At 39.1% G+C, this 17,272-nt stretch overlaps 2 protein-coding genes across 2 annotated transcripts; both read left to right on the top strand.

Annotated features, from left to right (window-relative positions):
• Positions 1-4,488: 4,488 nt before the first annotated feature.
• On the top strand, positions 4,489-6,192 carry hoxb6b (homeobox B6b; the record flags this gene model as incomplete). The annotated part of the gene is made up of 3 exons (XM_083903888.1): positions 4,489-4,938; positions 5,806-5,838; positions 5,936-6,192. The coding sequence occupies exons 1-3, from the start codon at positions 4,491-4,493 to the stop codon at positions 6,190-6,192; spliced, it is 738 nt and encodes a 245-aa protein (XP_083760014.1). The 5' UTR covers positions 4,489-4,490.
• Positions 6,193-7,327: 1,135 nt separating this feature from the next.
• Positions 7,328-8,884, top strand: hoxb5b (homeobox B5b; the record flags this gene model as incomplete). The annotated part of the gene is given in 3 exon segments (XM_083904254.1): positions 7,328-7,396; positions 7,398-8,055; positions 8,637-8,884. Coding segments are annotated over 3 exon segments (975 nt in total).
• Between the last annotated feature and the right edge of the window lie 8,388 nt (positions 8,885-17,272).

The raw sequence follows: 17,272 nt of genomic DNA, 5'->3' as shown, positions 1-17,272 counted from the left end.
TAGCTTTTTCAATCTGTAAAAACAATTTATAGTATATTTTTATTTTAAATTCATATTATTTAAAATTAAAATAATGTTGTTTTTTTAAAACCTTTATATCTGATATTTCGTAAGTAGTACATTCATGTTTAAAATAATGATGCTCCCGTTTCATATTGAGACTTTTAGTTGGATTTTAAAAAGAAAGAAAGAAAAAAGTCATAAAGTTTTACAGCATCGCTGTGTCCGGTTTCTTTGTTTGCATCGCAGACTGAAAACAAAAAGAAACCGAGATAAAAAAACAACTTTAAAACTATAAACCATCTGATGGGAAATTCCCTTAAACAATAAGGTTGTATTTGAGGGTTTATGGTGTGGGAAATAGAACAGAAACTACACACATTCGTACAATATATATTTTTTAGAATCACAGAATAATAATTGGAATCCAAAATTGAAATATTATTATTATTATTAGAGAGACAAATCGGGAACCACGTGATGTTAAATTTGTAAACTTCACTTTCTAATGACGCTTTCAGACTCGAGAAGAATTCAAGTTCATCCACTGATATTAATAGAAATAACAAAAATTATATAAACTCTATTAACTGAAGGCCTCTGGTGCAGATGGACAGTTTTTGCTTCAGGCCTCCACTGATCATTCGATGATATCACTTTAAAATATTGGCCAGTGGAGGAAGCAACAATATTTTCTATTTTTACTTTTTAAAAACTAAAATATACACAATACTATAATGGAGTTTGTGTCACTTCGAGGGTAAGAAGAACAAAAAAAAAACAGCAAAGCGCCTGATGTGAGGCATGAGTTGCATTTCAGGAATTTATGGTTTTATTGCGTCTGTAAATGTCGGTGGTGGAAATCACGAACTGAAAAGGACCTTTTTTTAAACAAAGACGAAACGGAAACGCGCCTAAAGAAATGGCATCGTGGAGAAATAAGATTCATTTGAGTCTGAACGAACACTTAAGACTCTTTAAAGTTTTAACTTTGTCCAGTTGAAGAGTTGTTTGTCACCTTAAACTATCACTCATGTTTTACCAAGAGATTGTGAAGAATGTTTTATCGTGAAAACACATTATGATTGCACCAAAGCAAACCAAATCTTTCTGTGCGTAAAGGTTTGGAGATGACACGATTATTTTCGAACGTGAGCAGTGGGAAAAAATTAGTTTCGGTAAATATTTCAAAAATTCTGTTTCCATATCGGTTAAATCAGAGAACAATCAGGTGTACAGACCTTTTTAAAAAATCACCTAAAACCAGAGTCTGCATGGATCACGACCAAGTGCGCGTCATCACCATCACCATCATCATCATCATCCAGCAGCACAATAATCACAAAAATCCTCTCACTCTTTTTTCCCTCTCGCACATAAACATCTCAAACGCTGGAGGAAAAATAAAAGATGGCGATGAGAAAGAATGTCTTAAGCACAAAAACGGCTGCTGTTTATGAAAATTTACAACTTTGCCATGGAAGTTTACGACTCGCCCGGCTCCAGGATTGGTCGCTGGCGGTCATGTGGACAGCAGGAATGGGAACTTATTTCCCATGAGGTTATATTGCAGCTGCTGTTTTCCACTGCTCATTCACTTAACACTCGTAACACAACCCTTTTTTTTTCTCCCCTTCCTTGGGCTCTTTGTAAATGCAACACGCGTGTGTCGTGTTGTGGATCCACTGTGTGCGTTATGTATACACGTGATTCTCCCAAAAAAAAAAAAAAAGAAAAGTGGGCGATGGAGCCTGATTATTGCGCGACGCCTCACCGTGTTTTGTCCGCCATGTCCATGTGTGCCCGCACTTGTGTTGGTGTTATGTCGGTGAAAATTGGAGAAGGGGCTGCGCATCAGCTCCCTCCTGGTTCCTGGATGATGCAGCATTGGGATTACTTTGATGAAATCACTTGAGCAAAGTGGGGAAATGTGTGGGAGAAAGCGGCTGAGAAGGAGTTTGCGCGGAGTGGCAGCCACACTGGAACATGATGGATTATCAACAAAGGTAAGGGCACCATGTTTCCAGTCGACCAGCGATTAACTGAGCGCACAAGTGCGCCGCTGCAGCTCTGTTGTGCCTGAACTGTCACTGTAGGCCTGATGTTTACACTAGAGGGAATGAGATGATTAGTCTAAAAAAATGTTAATGATCCAGTCCAAACCATCCTTTTTGTTTTTTTCCCCCCTTCTTCCTCTCATGTGTTGTGAGAGCTGTTCCCAGCAGCTGCTCTGTCTCCGTTTAACCCCGCAGTAGCTGCAGCGCCTTTTAAGCGTCTGCGACAAAACCGCAGTGTTTTGACCTGTGGTTGAGAGAGAACAGACACGTTTCACCGAGAGTCTGCGGCCTGTAAATGCGAAAATAACTGCGTGTTTTGACGGTGACTGCTTTTGGGCTGCAGGCCACACATGCTCCGCTTTGATGATGGTGATGATGGTGATGATGATGATACAAAGGCCTAAGCTGCAGCCGCTCACACGCGTTTGATCAGATACACGTGACATTTTATACAAATGACAGGTTTTTATTCCGCCTTAAAGTGTTAGTTTACATTATTCCTATTTTGTTTTGTTTTATTCTGAATGAAATGTGAAGGAATCCTGCAGGTTGTTGCGCGCGGCGCTGTCTGCACATCCAGACTTCCTATTAAATGATTATTATGGTATTTTATTTTATTTTTACTCTATTATAGTTGCTTTCTATATAAATTAGTGGAAGCATTGATTTCCACATAACACATTTGTTGCATTTCTGGCTCCCCTTTGTCTTGGCTGTTGATTCAGGTTCATAGTCGCCTACGAGTGGCGCGTAAATAACACTAGTTTAATATAGTTATATACTAATAATTGGATTAATAATGAAACTAAATACATAGTTATTTACTTTGATCAGTTCATATGATTTTTTTTCGTGTAAAAGCAGCTATGTTGACGCTGCAGAGGCTGCGGCCTGGTGGTTATGGTTTTGCGCCACAAAACGAACGAGCAAAAAAGCATATGATTTTAAAATAATACTTTGTGATATTTTCGAAATAGATATTTTTTTTAATAACTTTTATATACATTACATTTCAAGACAGAAGGTCTGATTTCATTTTCTTTTTAAACATTCAAAGCAACGTCATACATTTAAGAATCAGATTGCTTTGTGCATTATTTCGTTATTAAATTCGACTTTTTCATTTAATAGGGTGCCTTTTCCAAACAGGAAAGATGTTTCCCGTTTATAAACGGTAAATAGAATTATTAATATGCTGAATATAAATCAAAACGGGTTCTTTACTAAGCTTCAAAAGTTGTTGTTTTTGCACTAAAATAAAAAAGAATAGAGAATAAACTGAAATAAAGTGGGACTTAAGACGCGTTACATTTGGGAGTCATTAATATTGACTGATACTTACTAAAGGTCATTATGACGTCAATAATCAATTATAATAATCAATTCATCGGATTTTATCAAAACTAAATATAATTTATACTTACACGTGTTTTTTGAAAGTAGTGCCCACTTGATCACACTGCAGGTGAGGATGGTGACGATGATGATGGAGTGTGTGTGTGTGTGTGTGTGTGTGTGTGTGTGTGTGTGTGTGTGTGTGTGTGTGTGTGTGTGTGTGTGTGTGTGTGTGTGTGTGTGTGTGTGTGTATGTGTGTCGTCCCTCCTGCTCTCGCATGTCTTCTCCTTGGTGCTGAATCAGGAGCCATGCAGAACGAGCAGCTCTTTTTTTCCAAAAGAAAAGAGTAAAAAGATCAACATTATTGACTGCACTTGCACTTATATTATATAGACGTGAACTGATGAACACATTTGTGGTAACTGCTTTCACTGATGTGATGTTTTATCCGTGCGTTTTGTTCGTGCTTATTGACACAGCAGCTGCTTTAGGAAGAAGATGATGGGAGTGAGGGTTTGAGGCAAAAGGAGGAGACACACGGGGTGATGATTTGCGCGTAAATGGAAAGAATGCGCAAAGTGTTTGGCATGATTTTTTTTTTCTTCATGCAGTGTCTGCGCGCGTGTGTGTAAGAGAGAGAGAGAGACAGAAAAAGAGGGGGGAATATGGAGGGATAGTTTGTGCACGGGTGTAGAGCCTTGTTTTCCTGAACTGCTTATATACATGTTATTTCATATATGTTGTATGTGTGTGTGTGTTTTTAAGAGTATGTATATATTTCTCTGAGTCGCAGCATCTCTGTGAGTGCGTAAGCGAGCGTGCGTAAAGACAGACAGACTCGAGCGCTTCATTTGGACACACCGGGGTCTCCTGCGCGCAACAAGAGCCCCCCATGGGTGCAATAGTGTAAGCGCAGGCGGCGGTGATTGGCCGGAGGTTGATCAGATGGTACACTTCCCCTCTGTATTCAGTGGCACCTCACAACCCCCCCTCTCAGCAAAAACCAAATCTCCGATAAAGTAATGGCAAAACCACTTGGACTATAAAAGACAACAAATCATATTCCTCCGGAGTATATACACCCCGTTGTCCACCCAATGAGTTCCTATTTTGTTAACTCAACTTTTCCCGTGTCTCTACCGGGAGGACAGGACTCTCTCCTGGGCCAGATACCGTTATATTCCTCGGGATACACTGATCCGTTAAGACACTACTCTAACGCCGCCACATATGGAGCAGCCAACATGCAGGAGAAGGTTTACCCGGCGTCCTACTACCAGCAGACGGGCGCAGCGGCCGCGGCCATCTACGGCCGGGCCAGCGGCGCAGCCACCTGCGATTACAACCCGGTCGGGACTTTCTACAAGGACGCGGAGGGCTCGTGCGCTTTCTCGAGCCGCGACGACCAGCCGCTGTTCGTCACGCAGGAGCATCAGCAGCGCAAAGCTGAGTGTCCGGAGCAGGCTATCAGTATGAGCAGCATCGACGACAAGTCCTCCACACTCATCTACCCGTGGATGCAGAGGATGAACGCTTGTTCCGCCGGTGAGTACACACTTTAACTCTGCTGTTGTTGTCGCGCAGCCCTGGAGCTAGAAAGGGAGCGCATGAAGTGACAGTTTCCTGTCACACTCCCCACTCACACGCGTGTTTTTAAAATCAGCTCCACATTTTTACACAGAGAATAACAAAAAAAAAGTACAGCGAGTACATGATGATGAGGTGGTTTTCAAAATGGGAATTTGTGATTGCATTGACAGTGCGCGCGTCTTCGTGTGCCTTCAGGGCTTTTTCTTTGACGACCACATCATCATCGCCATCACACATAGGCTACATGCACGGCCACGCGTGCACGCACGCACACACATAGAGACTGGGCCTACATCATCCGAGCTGTACAAACTTTGACAGTCACATCTTCTTCAGACTGGACCTTTTTCAGAAATATCACACATAGTGTAAAAAAACAAAACAACAATGAACTTACTATAAATATATTTTATGTATAAAAAAGAAGACATTGCGCTGTTCAACTCTGACTCCACATACCTGATGTTAAATAACTCTATACTGTTGTTATTAGAAAGGAAATACAACATTATGTCCTTTTACGCACCACACAAATTCATATAGGCTTCATTTTTATTGCATTATTTGAAGTTTTATTTTTAATTAAATATGTAGAGTGATTATTTATATTATAAGGCGTCATAAAAAGACACCAAGTCATGTATATGCTTTACAATTATAATATAAGTTGTTATAAAAGAGAGAAAAGAGAAATACACCCAAAAGCATATAAGCTATATATTATTATCTATCACTTACACACCTAACTATTCTATTATATATGTCGTATATGTGATTTAGAGTTGCATTACACTAAAGTGCCACTTTACTGTATTTTTTCAGATACACCACTACAGATTTTGAGTGCAGTTTCAGGTAGATTTCTCTCCCACACTTTGGAAAAATTCACTCGAGCTTCAAGATTTCTAAATATTAAATGATTGAATTTGCTTTTTTTTTTGTCTTGTTCCAGGGCCATTCGGCAGCAGTGGCCGCAGGGGCCGACAGACCTACACCCGCTACCAGACTCTGGAGCTGGAGAAGGAGTTCCACTTCAACCGCTACCTGACCAGGAGGCGCCGGATAGAGATCTCCCACGCGCTGTGTCTGACCGAGAGACAGATCAAAATCTGGTTTCAGAACCGCAGGATGAAGTGGAAAAAGGAGAACAAACTCCTCAACCCCTCAAAGACACCAGAGGAGGAGGAGCAGGCGGAGAAAAAGAGCTAAAAAAAAATAAGGACACATATTGTATGCTCAATAAATAAATAAATAAATGAATAAATGTTTTATTTCTTTGTAGATAAAGTGCTGCAAAAAACCACCCCATGTTAGAGACGTGTAGAGTGATAGCCCTCCAAGTATCTGCACGGTAATAATGTCTGCATTAGATTTAAAATCAGGTCCTCCTTCTGTTTGTCCTTGTGCTCGTGTCTTTTATTTAGGGGACTATGCAAAAATCCGCCAAAATGTAAATAATCTTTCGTGTTTAGTTTGGACAATGTTGTTATCTCATGACCATAGGCCTACTGAGTTTTGTCATTGTTATTATTGTTTATTCTTCATGACATTAAAAAGAAAGGAGGCTTCGCCCTTCACTGTACATTCTGTGGTGTAGTTGTTCTATAATAGTCCATAGACTCGTCTTCAGCTGTGCCATCGACACTTTGTACAGATGTTACATGTTATTTATTGTCGTTCACTTGTGTTCAGTGCACATCTGGATATTGTGTGCAATATTTTTGTTTAGAGAAATTGTACATAAAAAAAAAATAAACGCTTTTTTGATGTATAATGGGAAATTCTTGTGGTGTCATTCATGATCGAGAAAGAAAGAACAATTAAATAATAATAATTCCTTATATTATCATTATTTGCTAATATCAGATTATACTGGGGGCTGCTTCTGGGATCACAATGAGCTCATAAATTCGCATAAAAGCAGCGTAAAGATTAAATTAAATTTTACTTTGACACACTGCACGTTAAACTGCCAACACTGCTGCTGATAAGTCTCTGTTATGTGTTACCTGAGCCTGTTTGTGGCCTGTTCTATCAGTGCGTTACATAAATGATCGATGACTCCGGGGCCTGACAGCGCGTCCCTGCCGGAGCACTACCACTTCTGTCCAGAAGATGGCGCCCTCTGCCCGCACGGCTCTCGGGGCGCAGCGGGGAGGCACCATTGACTGGAGCCTAACGACCATTATTTCGTCATCATTTGTAACCATGGAGCATGAATTACCTCTTGAAGTCATCAGTGAGGATTTACGACTGGTCAACAAAGGCACGTGATTCCCGAACGCTCTCCCATATTTGGCCGCATACCTGGCAAAGTACAGTAGGGCTTCATTGCTTATAATTCATGATTGCGTCCATAAATCGTGCAAGCACACAGGATTATAGCGACAAAGATCTACAAATCGAGGCTTTAAAAATCCAAGCAAATGAGCTCTTACTTTGTAAACTCGTTCTCAGGGCGCTACCCAAATGGCTCCGACTATCAGTTACTAAATTATGGGACTAACGGCGCTGTGAACGGTTCCTTCAGAGACCCTGGCACCATGCACTCCGGGTCTTTCGGCTACAACTACAATGGCATGGACCTAACCGTGAACCGCACCAACACCGGCAGCCACTTCGGGGCGGTGAGAGAGGATGCCCGGGGATTCGGGCCGGACGCCCGCTACAGACAGACACCCAACTGCTCGCTCTCGTCGCCAGACCCGGTGCCGCCGTCGTGCGCCACGGCCAGCCGAGAGCCGCTGGAACTAAAAAGCCCCTCTCCCCCGTGTGACCGGAGCGCGACCTCGGCCGTCAACAGCCAGCTCAACAAAAGCAACAGCGCCCATTTCACAGAGATCGAGGACTCCACCGTCGCCTCCGAGACCGAGGACGGGGCACACAGCAGCGGCGGCGGCGGCTCCAGCGCGGCACCGCGGGCGCAGCAGCAGCAACAGCAGCAGCAGCAGCAGCAGCAGCAGCAACCGCAGCAGCACCAGGAACCCAACGCCACCTCCTCTACTCCAACATCAAATGATTGCCAAACGCCACAAATATTCCCCTGGATGCGGAAACTGCACATAAGCCATGGTATATATACATATATATACTTTATCTAATAATGTTTACTTTTGAAGCATGCCAGGCTGACGGCGCGACATAAATCTGTCTGAGTGCGCATGAGGGGGGGCAGGTTTTTTGGCGTGGATGAGTGGGGAAAAGCGTGAGTGTTTTTTATTCAGTGAAGTGTTTGTGGCTGTGACTGTGTGTTGTCTCTGTGTAACTGCAGCCGCTGCAGCTTCACACTGTGGAGGTCTGGTTTCATGTGGATCTGGGCTTTTTCCTGTCTTTTTTCTTTTTTAAACGTGACCAAACATGTGGATGTTGGAGCTTGGGATAAGATAAGAAATAATAATCATCATAATCATACTAATGATATAGCAGTGGTGTATGTTGTGTGTGTGTGGTGTTGCATGCTTGTCCACCTGCATCCGCTCATTCCATGTCGTAACCTCTCTGTCTGTCTCCAGTGTGGTGAAGCCAAAAATGACTCTAATGATGATGATGATGATTTTAAGTCCAGTGGTGAAATCCACTCTGCTGTTGTTGTTGTTGCTGTTGTTGTTGTGCAGTGCAGCTGCTAATTCTCTGGGTTTTCTGTGAAATTGTAGATATGACTGGACCTGACGGGAAAAGGGCCCGAACTGCGTACACCCGCTACCAGACGCTAGAGCTGGAGAAAGAGTTTCACTTCAATAGGTACCTAACCAGACGGCGGAGGATAGAGATAGCCCACGCCCTGTGTCTTTCCGAAAGACAGATCAAAATCTGGTTTCAGAACCGCAGGATGAAGTGGAAGAAGGACAATAAACTGAAAAGCATGAGCCTTGTAACAGGAGGGAGCGCCTTCCACAACTGAATAACTTTTTTTGGGGGGGGGAGGAATAAGAGTGAGAATAACAATAATCATCAACATAATAATAATAACCATCATAATAATGAGAATTAAAAGGTGGGGGAAAAAAAACAGAAAAAAGAAAGAAATCCATGAGTACTGTAAAGCTATTGAAAGCGCAGCACCTTCCAGCATGCTATTGTGATAGAAAAAGAAGTATTCTGTGGTCTTAAAATGCCATTTTTTTTAGTTGACTGTTGTTGTACTATGATAGCTATAGATGTCCAATTTGAAAAATAAGATGTAAATATTATTCGGGGTATTCATTGTCTTAAATGCTCTTTTTGTCTCTATCTTTCTCTTGAAGGTGTTAAAAAACTTGAGCTCTTTATTGTAACTTCTTGACGGTCTAACAGGAGTAAATCCATTGTACAGTTAAAAAAAAAAAAAACCAAAACATGACAAAAAAAAACAAGTTTCCAAACCATATGCTGCTCTTCATTGAATGTAATGTATCGGGGGCCATTCAAAGCGCTTTAGTGTAACTTTTACTGCTATTTTTGATGGTTATCTTGTGGCCAGATCTCATAAACTTTCATAAACAAGCCAATGTGTAGCTCTAGGACATTTTGTGCATCTGTTATTATTATTGTTTAGAGCTAATTATGAGCAATGCCAATGTATTCAACCTGTCAATGTGATTTTTTTTAGTGCAAAGGGTTATTCTGTGGATAGGCAGTGATGTAAGCGTTGACTTTTTTTTGGTTTCGCCAATAAGCTTTTTGTATTTGTAAGTGAACTCATAGCGCTTGAAAATAAAGTTTCTCTCAATTGCTTTGAACGTGTCTCCACTGTGTTATCACTTAGTATAAATACACATTCAAAGATTTATGCGTTTCTTCTAACAGCGAGAAGTCTTGTTAATAATTAACCTGGAGAAATAGCTCAAATGTCAGATGAACAACATTTTTTTAGACTTGTTTTTGACGCATTTCTTAGCAGAGAGATAGTGAAAAAGAAAACTTACCTCCTCTCACCTCTTTGCAGCAGAATTGCGTGTTTGGCACGTCAGAAGTTTAAATTTGTGATATAATCCCACCTAAAAAAGAAGAAAAAAAAGAGTGGCTTTGGCTTACAGGTATATAGTCATGGCTGAAGTTGGTAAAAATCCCTCCTTACCAAAGATTGTATAGGCCTATATTACTTACAGACTGTGAAAAGTCACGTGAGGTCCATAAAGTTGGTTTTATGGTTTTGGGGAGTAGACAATGTACTATATAATTCACAACCTTGAATGAAAGTGACGGCTTAACTGCGTGGATGGGACTGGAAAAGGCTGGACTGGGGAAGGAAGTGGTGTCCACTCATATTTAGTTCGTTTTAGCAGCTGGAAAACTTGGGAAATATTTGTATTTTCATTTTTATAAGACAATAATTCTACATGTACTTTATTTTTTTATATTAAAAAATGACAATTTAATATTATAAAGTGTATATATTAATTTTATTGCGAGATAAAAAAAAATAAAAAGTAAAAAAAAATATAAATCCAGATCTATTCCACGTGTGTATCTGCAGAAAATCAGGAATTATTAGTATTTTAACTTTTATCGTGTTTCTGCAGCAATTATTATATTAATGTAAAATAAACAAACCTAAAAATATTTATATATTATAGAAGAATATTTTTTTGGAAGAAAGGCTACACATCCCTTGTCTTCACATCTATTTAAGCGCCTTTATGAAGCTGCCATGATACGAACTTGAGCGAGGTTTCTGCAGTGATTTATCTATTTCTGTCAAGTCACGCGGCGGTCAAAGGTGAAGTCCCGGACAAGTCAGACGTGGACACAGGCTTTACGCATAGAAATCTCGGGGAATATAGTGGATATAGTTTAGCGACCACTATAGTAAAAACACAGCAATATTATCTTGTTGTGCAATATTTTCCAAAGTCTTTCCAACTCATGTCAGGTTTTAAATTAAGAAAAAAAAAAAAAAATTAAAGAAAAGAAAAAGTTTAAACCAATGGTGGGTTATATGGGTCCCAGACATTTCCCACATATTCATAACTATTAAGTGGCAATTTAAGCAGCGTAATGAGTATTGCATATTGATAGGGGTAATCTGTACCCGGATCTCATGCATAATTCATGGCGGCGGGGATCATCGCTGGGTCAGGAGACGATGTAGACTTTTGCAGCCGCAGATGCGTCAGGAGGAAACGCACTGCTGCTGCTGCTGCTGCTGCTGCTGTCAGACTTTGCACCGTCACCATCCACACTCAAATCTATAAAAAACCACCCAAAAGCACACACTTTGTGTTTTAAAAACGGAATAAAATACAATTAATTAAATTATTATAATTATTATTAATTATAATAAACGCAGAGGAAAACAGCAGAACCTCTAACGAGATTAACAATAAACGTTTGTTTTTGGGGAAATTGCAGCAAGAATTACAACAAATTATAAAGTAAAGATAAAAAAAAAGATTCATTCATGAAGCATCCTCCATTTTAACCACGTGTGTTCAATTCTGAGAATCTAAACAACGTTATTTGAGCTGAAGTTGATATAATAAAATATTATTAATTAGGTATATTTATTGTAAAATAAATGGGGTGTTTATGTCATGGTTACATAAGTAAAATAAAGCTTTATGTCAATAACAATTTAAACGCCACCTCCCAGCCCATTAGATTCAATACAGTAAGTATTATTATTATTAGTATAATAATGATAAAATACACCGAACAAATGTCACCTTGAACGGATTTGGAGGTTATCGCTCAACATCTGGAAGGCTGTGTTGTGTTGTTTTGTTGTTGTTGAGACTTCATGCCACTGCAGTGTTCTGCAGCGCAGCGCCTCTGCCAGCAGAGGGCGCCTCAGACCGGTCAGCCCGATGATGGATGAGTTTTTTTTTTTTCTTCTCCTCTCTCCAGCTCTCATCATTGAGGACATGAAGCCTAAAAGCTGCAGAGCAGAGAGAGACACATAGAAACAAGGTGTCACTGTGAACATGTGTGTGTCAGGTTTATGGCTGCATTATCTCTGCTCACGTTTGTGCACAGGTTAAAGTAATTGCTGATACTTAAGAGCTGAGTGTGTCGGTTGTGGCCTTTTCATTTTCAAGTCACACTATCTCTGAGTATTTTGTACTTTAAATAATTTTTTTGCTGTTTTTACTTGAGCATTCCTCTTTAATGTCCCTTCAAGTAAAAGTGGAGTAGGATTAAAGAGAAGAAATAACCTTCACCTTGCAGCCACTTGTCTGATTTTTAACAAAAATTTTAAAACTATAGTTATCAGATTCAAAGACACATTTCTCCAAACGTGGGGTGAAATGAACCAGTATTTCACATGAATGAATGAAAATAATTTAAAAAGGGAAAAGAAAGAAAGGCTCTGTCCTCGTTCTTTTCTCCTGCTTAATCACCTCCCAGCCCCTCATATTTGTCTTACCACCATTTCAGCTCCAGCAGTTCATATTAAAATGCTGCTAAACTTAAAAAAAAAAAAAAAAGGACAGGACACCATTCAATATCTATTAATGTCTAAAATAAAATAAAGTATCCATCACTGTGAACTTGCACTGAGTATTTTTACACTTAAGTGTCGTGAGGTGAGTATTTCTGCAGTTGAGTCGAGGTGAAACTCGGGTTATAAAAGCGACAACGCTGCTGTGTGCAAGAACAAACCTCATACTTGGCATATTGACTGTACTCCATCTTGTGACAGTTGAATCACTCCGATAAGTGCTCGTTATATGCACTAAACAGAGAGTGTAAAGTGCAATTAACATGTTTATGATTTCATACATTACCTAAAACAGAAAACAAACCCATAACGGAGCCGTAATATGAGGTCATGTGGATGTAAAATATATTCGCAGACCTATGCAGGCATATTGGATGGAAGTGTTTTTTGGTACGGCTCTCAACTAATGGCTTTATTAATGATAAATAAATCATTACTTTATAGATCCCTTGTAAGCCATTAAGAAACTTTTGGGCTGCCAGGTGTAAGTGCAAAGTCTCTCTGACTGATCATGAGGGGTTACTCCTATGAATTATTGACTTAACTACTCACTAAGTTATTAAAGCCAATTAATAACCACTTTTTAATGTCGCAATACATGTATAGCTATGAATAATTATTAATAACAACACTTAATCAACACATGAATGTATTGTTTTTGTGTTGTTTATAATGTACACTCCACTGTCCACTGCAGAGACTGTCATCTATATATACCCTGTAGATCCGAATTTGTGTAAATGTAGCAGCAGCCGCAAATTCGCATCTTGGGGAGTATGTAGGTGATGACACTTCACCTCAAAGAGGAAGAACATATGCATTTAATTGTCTATATGTTGTTGCTTTGGGATGAAAGTTTACTGTGTGTTTGTTATTCTCCGGTGATAAAGTGAGCTTAGAAGTGACAATCTTTCAGGAAAGGACTTCTGAAAGTATAGTTTTCATGTAAACAACTGATGTCTTAACTGCTTTTTTTCCCCCCTCCCTTTTTTGTGTAGCTGCATATTGTTGGAAGGATATGGCATCTGTGAAAGTTGCAGGACAGGCCCTCTCCTTTCAATGTGGCCTTTGTTCAACACGTCGTTTATCATGTCTCTGTTTCACTGCCACCGTCTGAAGTCGAGGAGGAGTTTCAAGAGTTTGCGGGGGAAACGTGAGGAGGACCTCGGCAAACCGCTCCAACACACTGGACGGACAGAATGTGTCACCGTGAGAGGATGAGCTGCCAAAGAAGGAGAGAGAGAGAGAGAGAAAAACACACACACACACAGTAAGTTTGCTGAAGATGTATTTTACTGTGCTGACAAGAGAGGAGCAGAGAGGCGAGGTCAATGTGTGAGGGTGGCTTTAATATCAGGGAATAATCCCGGAATAGATGGGACACTTAGATTTAATGAATGGTTTAGAACACTGATAGTGGTACGCCGCTATTAGGACATTTAAAGTGTTTCATAATGTCTTGTTTTGTTATGAACACATTAGTTTTGATTCATTATATCTGCCTATACATGATGTGACTTGGTGACAAATACATTAATAAACCACTTACATCTGCTCAGACTACGTTGTGTTATAAACGTGCCGTTTATAGTGCCGACGTTAATCTTGGTTTAACTGGAAATCAACATTTATGTCACTTATTTGTACTGTAAACGAAACACAATGATAGTTAAGGCTATAAGAACTTGTTTCCATTTATTATCTGCCTACACAATGAGAAATACTATAATAAACTGCTTACAAAAAGGTCTACATGCAGTTTATAGAGCTCATTTAATCTTGATTTGACAATAAACTAACTTTTTTGCCAGTTATTTGGTAAAACAAAAGTCTATGTGCTATTAAAAATAGTTAAATGTTTATGGTGATTACTTTAATATCAACTTAGACGTTTAATAACTGGATTACAACACACCAACAGTTGTTAGGACGTTTTTAAATGTTCCTTAATGTCCTGTAATATGCGCTTTCATTAATTAACTGCCGGCATGATGTGATCCACCTACATCTGCTTGGATTCTAATTTGTTATACACCTATTAAGGTCTATGTGGGGGTTTATAGTGCTGACTTCAATCTTAATTCAACTGGAAAACTATTTTATAAAAATATTGCTGTTTTAAGTGCAGATTTTAATCACGATTTAACTGAAAACTAACTCCTTTTAGCCAGTTATTTTTCCAAAAAAGGTCTATGTACTATAGTGCCAACTTAAATTTAGATTAAATAAAAGGTTATAACACACTGGTAGTTATAAGCAGCTATAAGGGTATTTAAAACGTATCCTTATGTCTTGTAAAATGTGTTTTTATTCATTATCCGCCCACAGGATGTGATTCACTTCAATTTGCTTATTGTGCTCTAAACCTCATGAAGGTCTATAGTACCGACGTTAATCTTAATCCAACTGGGAATTTTTTTATGTATTTTTTGCCGATTATTTGAACAATAAACTTAATTTTAGTATACATTTGATTATATAAATACACAACCGCATTCATTCACTTGCATTGCATCTCTGAGGGAAATGAAGTTGCTGCCATTGTTGATTCAACTGTCTCCATATATTGATTGAGAGCAATAAATCCCCTCCTCTGCAGACACGTGGTTTCTGCAGCTAATAGACAAGAGAAGCTGCAGTGAGCTGCATTTTTCACCAGGGATGGTGTGTGTGTGTGTGTGTGTGTGTGTGTGTGTCCCTCACAGATCAGACAGGCAGTGTGGCGTGATGGGTTGTGTTAAGTGCAACTCAAAGATGGCGTCTTAACTGAATGACAGCTACAGACCATAATATGCACACAGCATATGTTTAAACAATATTTTTTATCGACTTAAATATAAATTATATAGATAAACTGTATGTATGCAGAGTTAGTCATCTAAATCAGTGAACTTAATGCTCATTTTTATGTATTTACATGTCACGTTTTTTTGCACTTTATAGGCCATCAGTGAGATTTATGGCTCACACACACACACACACACACACTAAGTAGCCAGTTTATTAAGTACACCTGAGCATCCCTTAAGTACTGCACTAAAGTACAACTGAGGTACTTGTGCTTTACTCAAGTGTTTCCATTTTCCACTACTTCATACATCAGCTTTGTCAGAGGAAAACTGGACTTTTTTATTTTCTTACTCGATAACTTAAGTTACTTTTACTTTATTTAAATTTGTCTTAAACACTTAAGTGAGACGTATGTAAATATACTTATAGTAAAATGAACACCAACTATGAAAAAACACAACTTTTAGATTAAAACACAAAATATAAACTAAAAATATATCATGAAGTGACTGTTGTTGCACATTAAAGCATCAATAATTATAAACAGACCTACAATAGAGCCGGTACACTATCCTGAAATGTGTTTTTCTACTTTTGACTGAAACATCCAGGCTCTTCTATTGTTTTATTGTGATGTGCAGAGGCCGATATGATGAAGCACATTTAACTAAAAAGTAAACGTACATATGCGGTGCAATAAAAAGAGAATTATATACTACGGTTGCGATTTTAAGCAGCATTTTACTGCTTTGGTTGAAGTGCAGATTATCTGTCTGTTTTATATTGTGGAGTGGTTTTATGTATAAAGGTTCTTTATGTGATCTATGTAAATTATTTAAAATAACAGTATGAGGGAATGGAAATACTTAAATAAGCCCACACCACCACACCAGTAAGTTACACTTATGTTACTCCCTATAAATACGGATTAAAATCAAAGTAAAAAGTTGAATTAACTTGCCTTTATAAAAGTTTAAGATGTGCTGGCACCACGTGGGTCTGCTGCATTCATTATAACAAAGTGTACCTAATAATTTGGTAACTGAGTGTACAAGCACACAGTTTGAAGACAGATTATTTAAAATTATAGTGATTCTGCAAAATTATGAATCTTTGAAAATAACATGATAATGCATTTTTTTTTTGCTTGAAACAACAAATCACATTTGGGATTTTTTTTTTTAAATTCCAACTTTGGCAGATTGTGTACGGCTCAGAGATCAAAGACAAACTAATTTGCATTAATTAACGCTAACTTAGTTAAATATTACCTCTAAGAGCCAATCAAAGCGTTCGAGCAAGACGTGAAGATGAGAGAGCAAAGCAGCCCCAATCGACCCACTGCGGCATGGAAACCAAACCCTGCACAGGCCTCATTATTACACTCTCTCCCCTTCTGCACAGAGACTTTCTAATGGATACTGCTACTGACCTCTGTCTGTCCCCCCTTCAATGCTTTAAAATGACTTTATCTGATCAGTAATTTAAATTAGTGGGGGGTATAAAAAAGAAAAATCCATTACATTCACAAAACCTGATGTGTGAAAACAAAAAAAACAAACAACCCTCCCTTGTGTAATTTATATGGGAATCACTGGCACAGCTCCTAAACGAGATCTTTGAATTTATTGTCCCAAGTGTTGGACACTTTCCCAGAGAAATGATTCATGAAAACTGTGCACAACTTGAAAACCTCAGGGTTAAAATGTAAAAATAGCACCAGAATGGCACAGATGAGACTTCTTAAACAAAGAATTGTCCTATTCAAACATATAGTGCAGTGCCAAAAGTGTGTGTGTGTGTGTGTGTGTGTGGGGGGGGGGGGGGGGGGGGTCTGTTAAGTCACCTCTTCAGAGCTTTTGTTTCCATTCAGCTCCACTTCAGTCATGAGTCAAACTGCCACACGTAAAAAGACATAAAACCCACATTTTCTTATCTTTATCGCACGCGTTAATACCGTTTATGACACTCGGCTCCTGCAGAATCAGCAGAGAGGACTTTTCCTTTTTACGCACACACACCACATGCGCACACACACACACACACACACACACACACACGCCGACATGGTGTGCAGAA

The sequence above is a fragment of the Microchirus variegatus genome (assembly GCF_963457635.1).
Source record: "Microchirus variegatus genome assembly, chromosome: 17".
NCBI classification, from domain to species: Eukaryota; Metazoa; Chordata; class Actinopteri; order Pleuronectiformes; family Soleidae; genus Microchirus; species Microchirus variegatus.
This window is presented reverse-complemented; position numbering and strand designations above follow the sequence as displayed.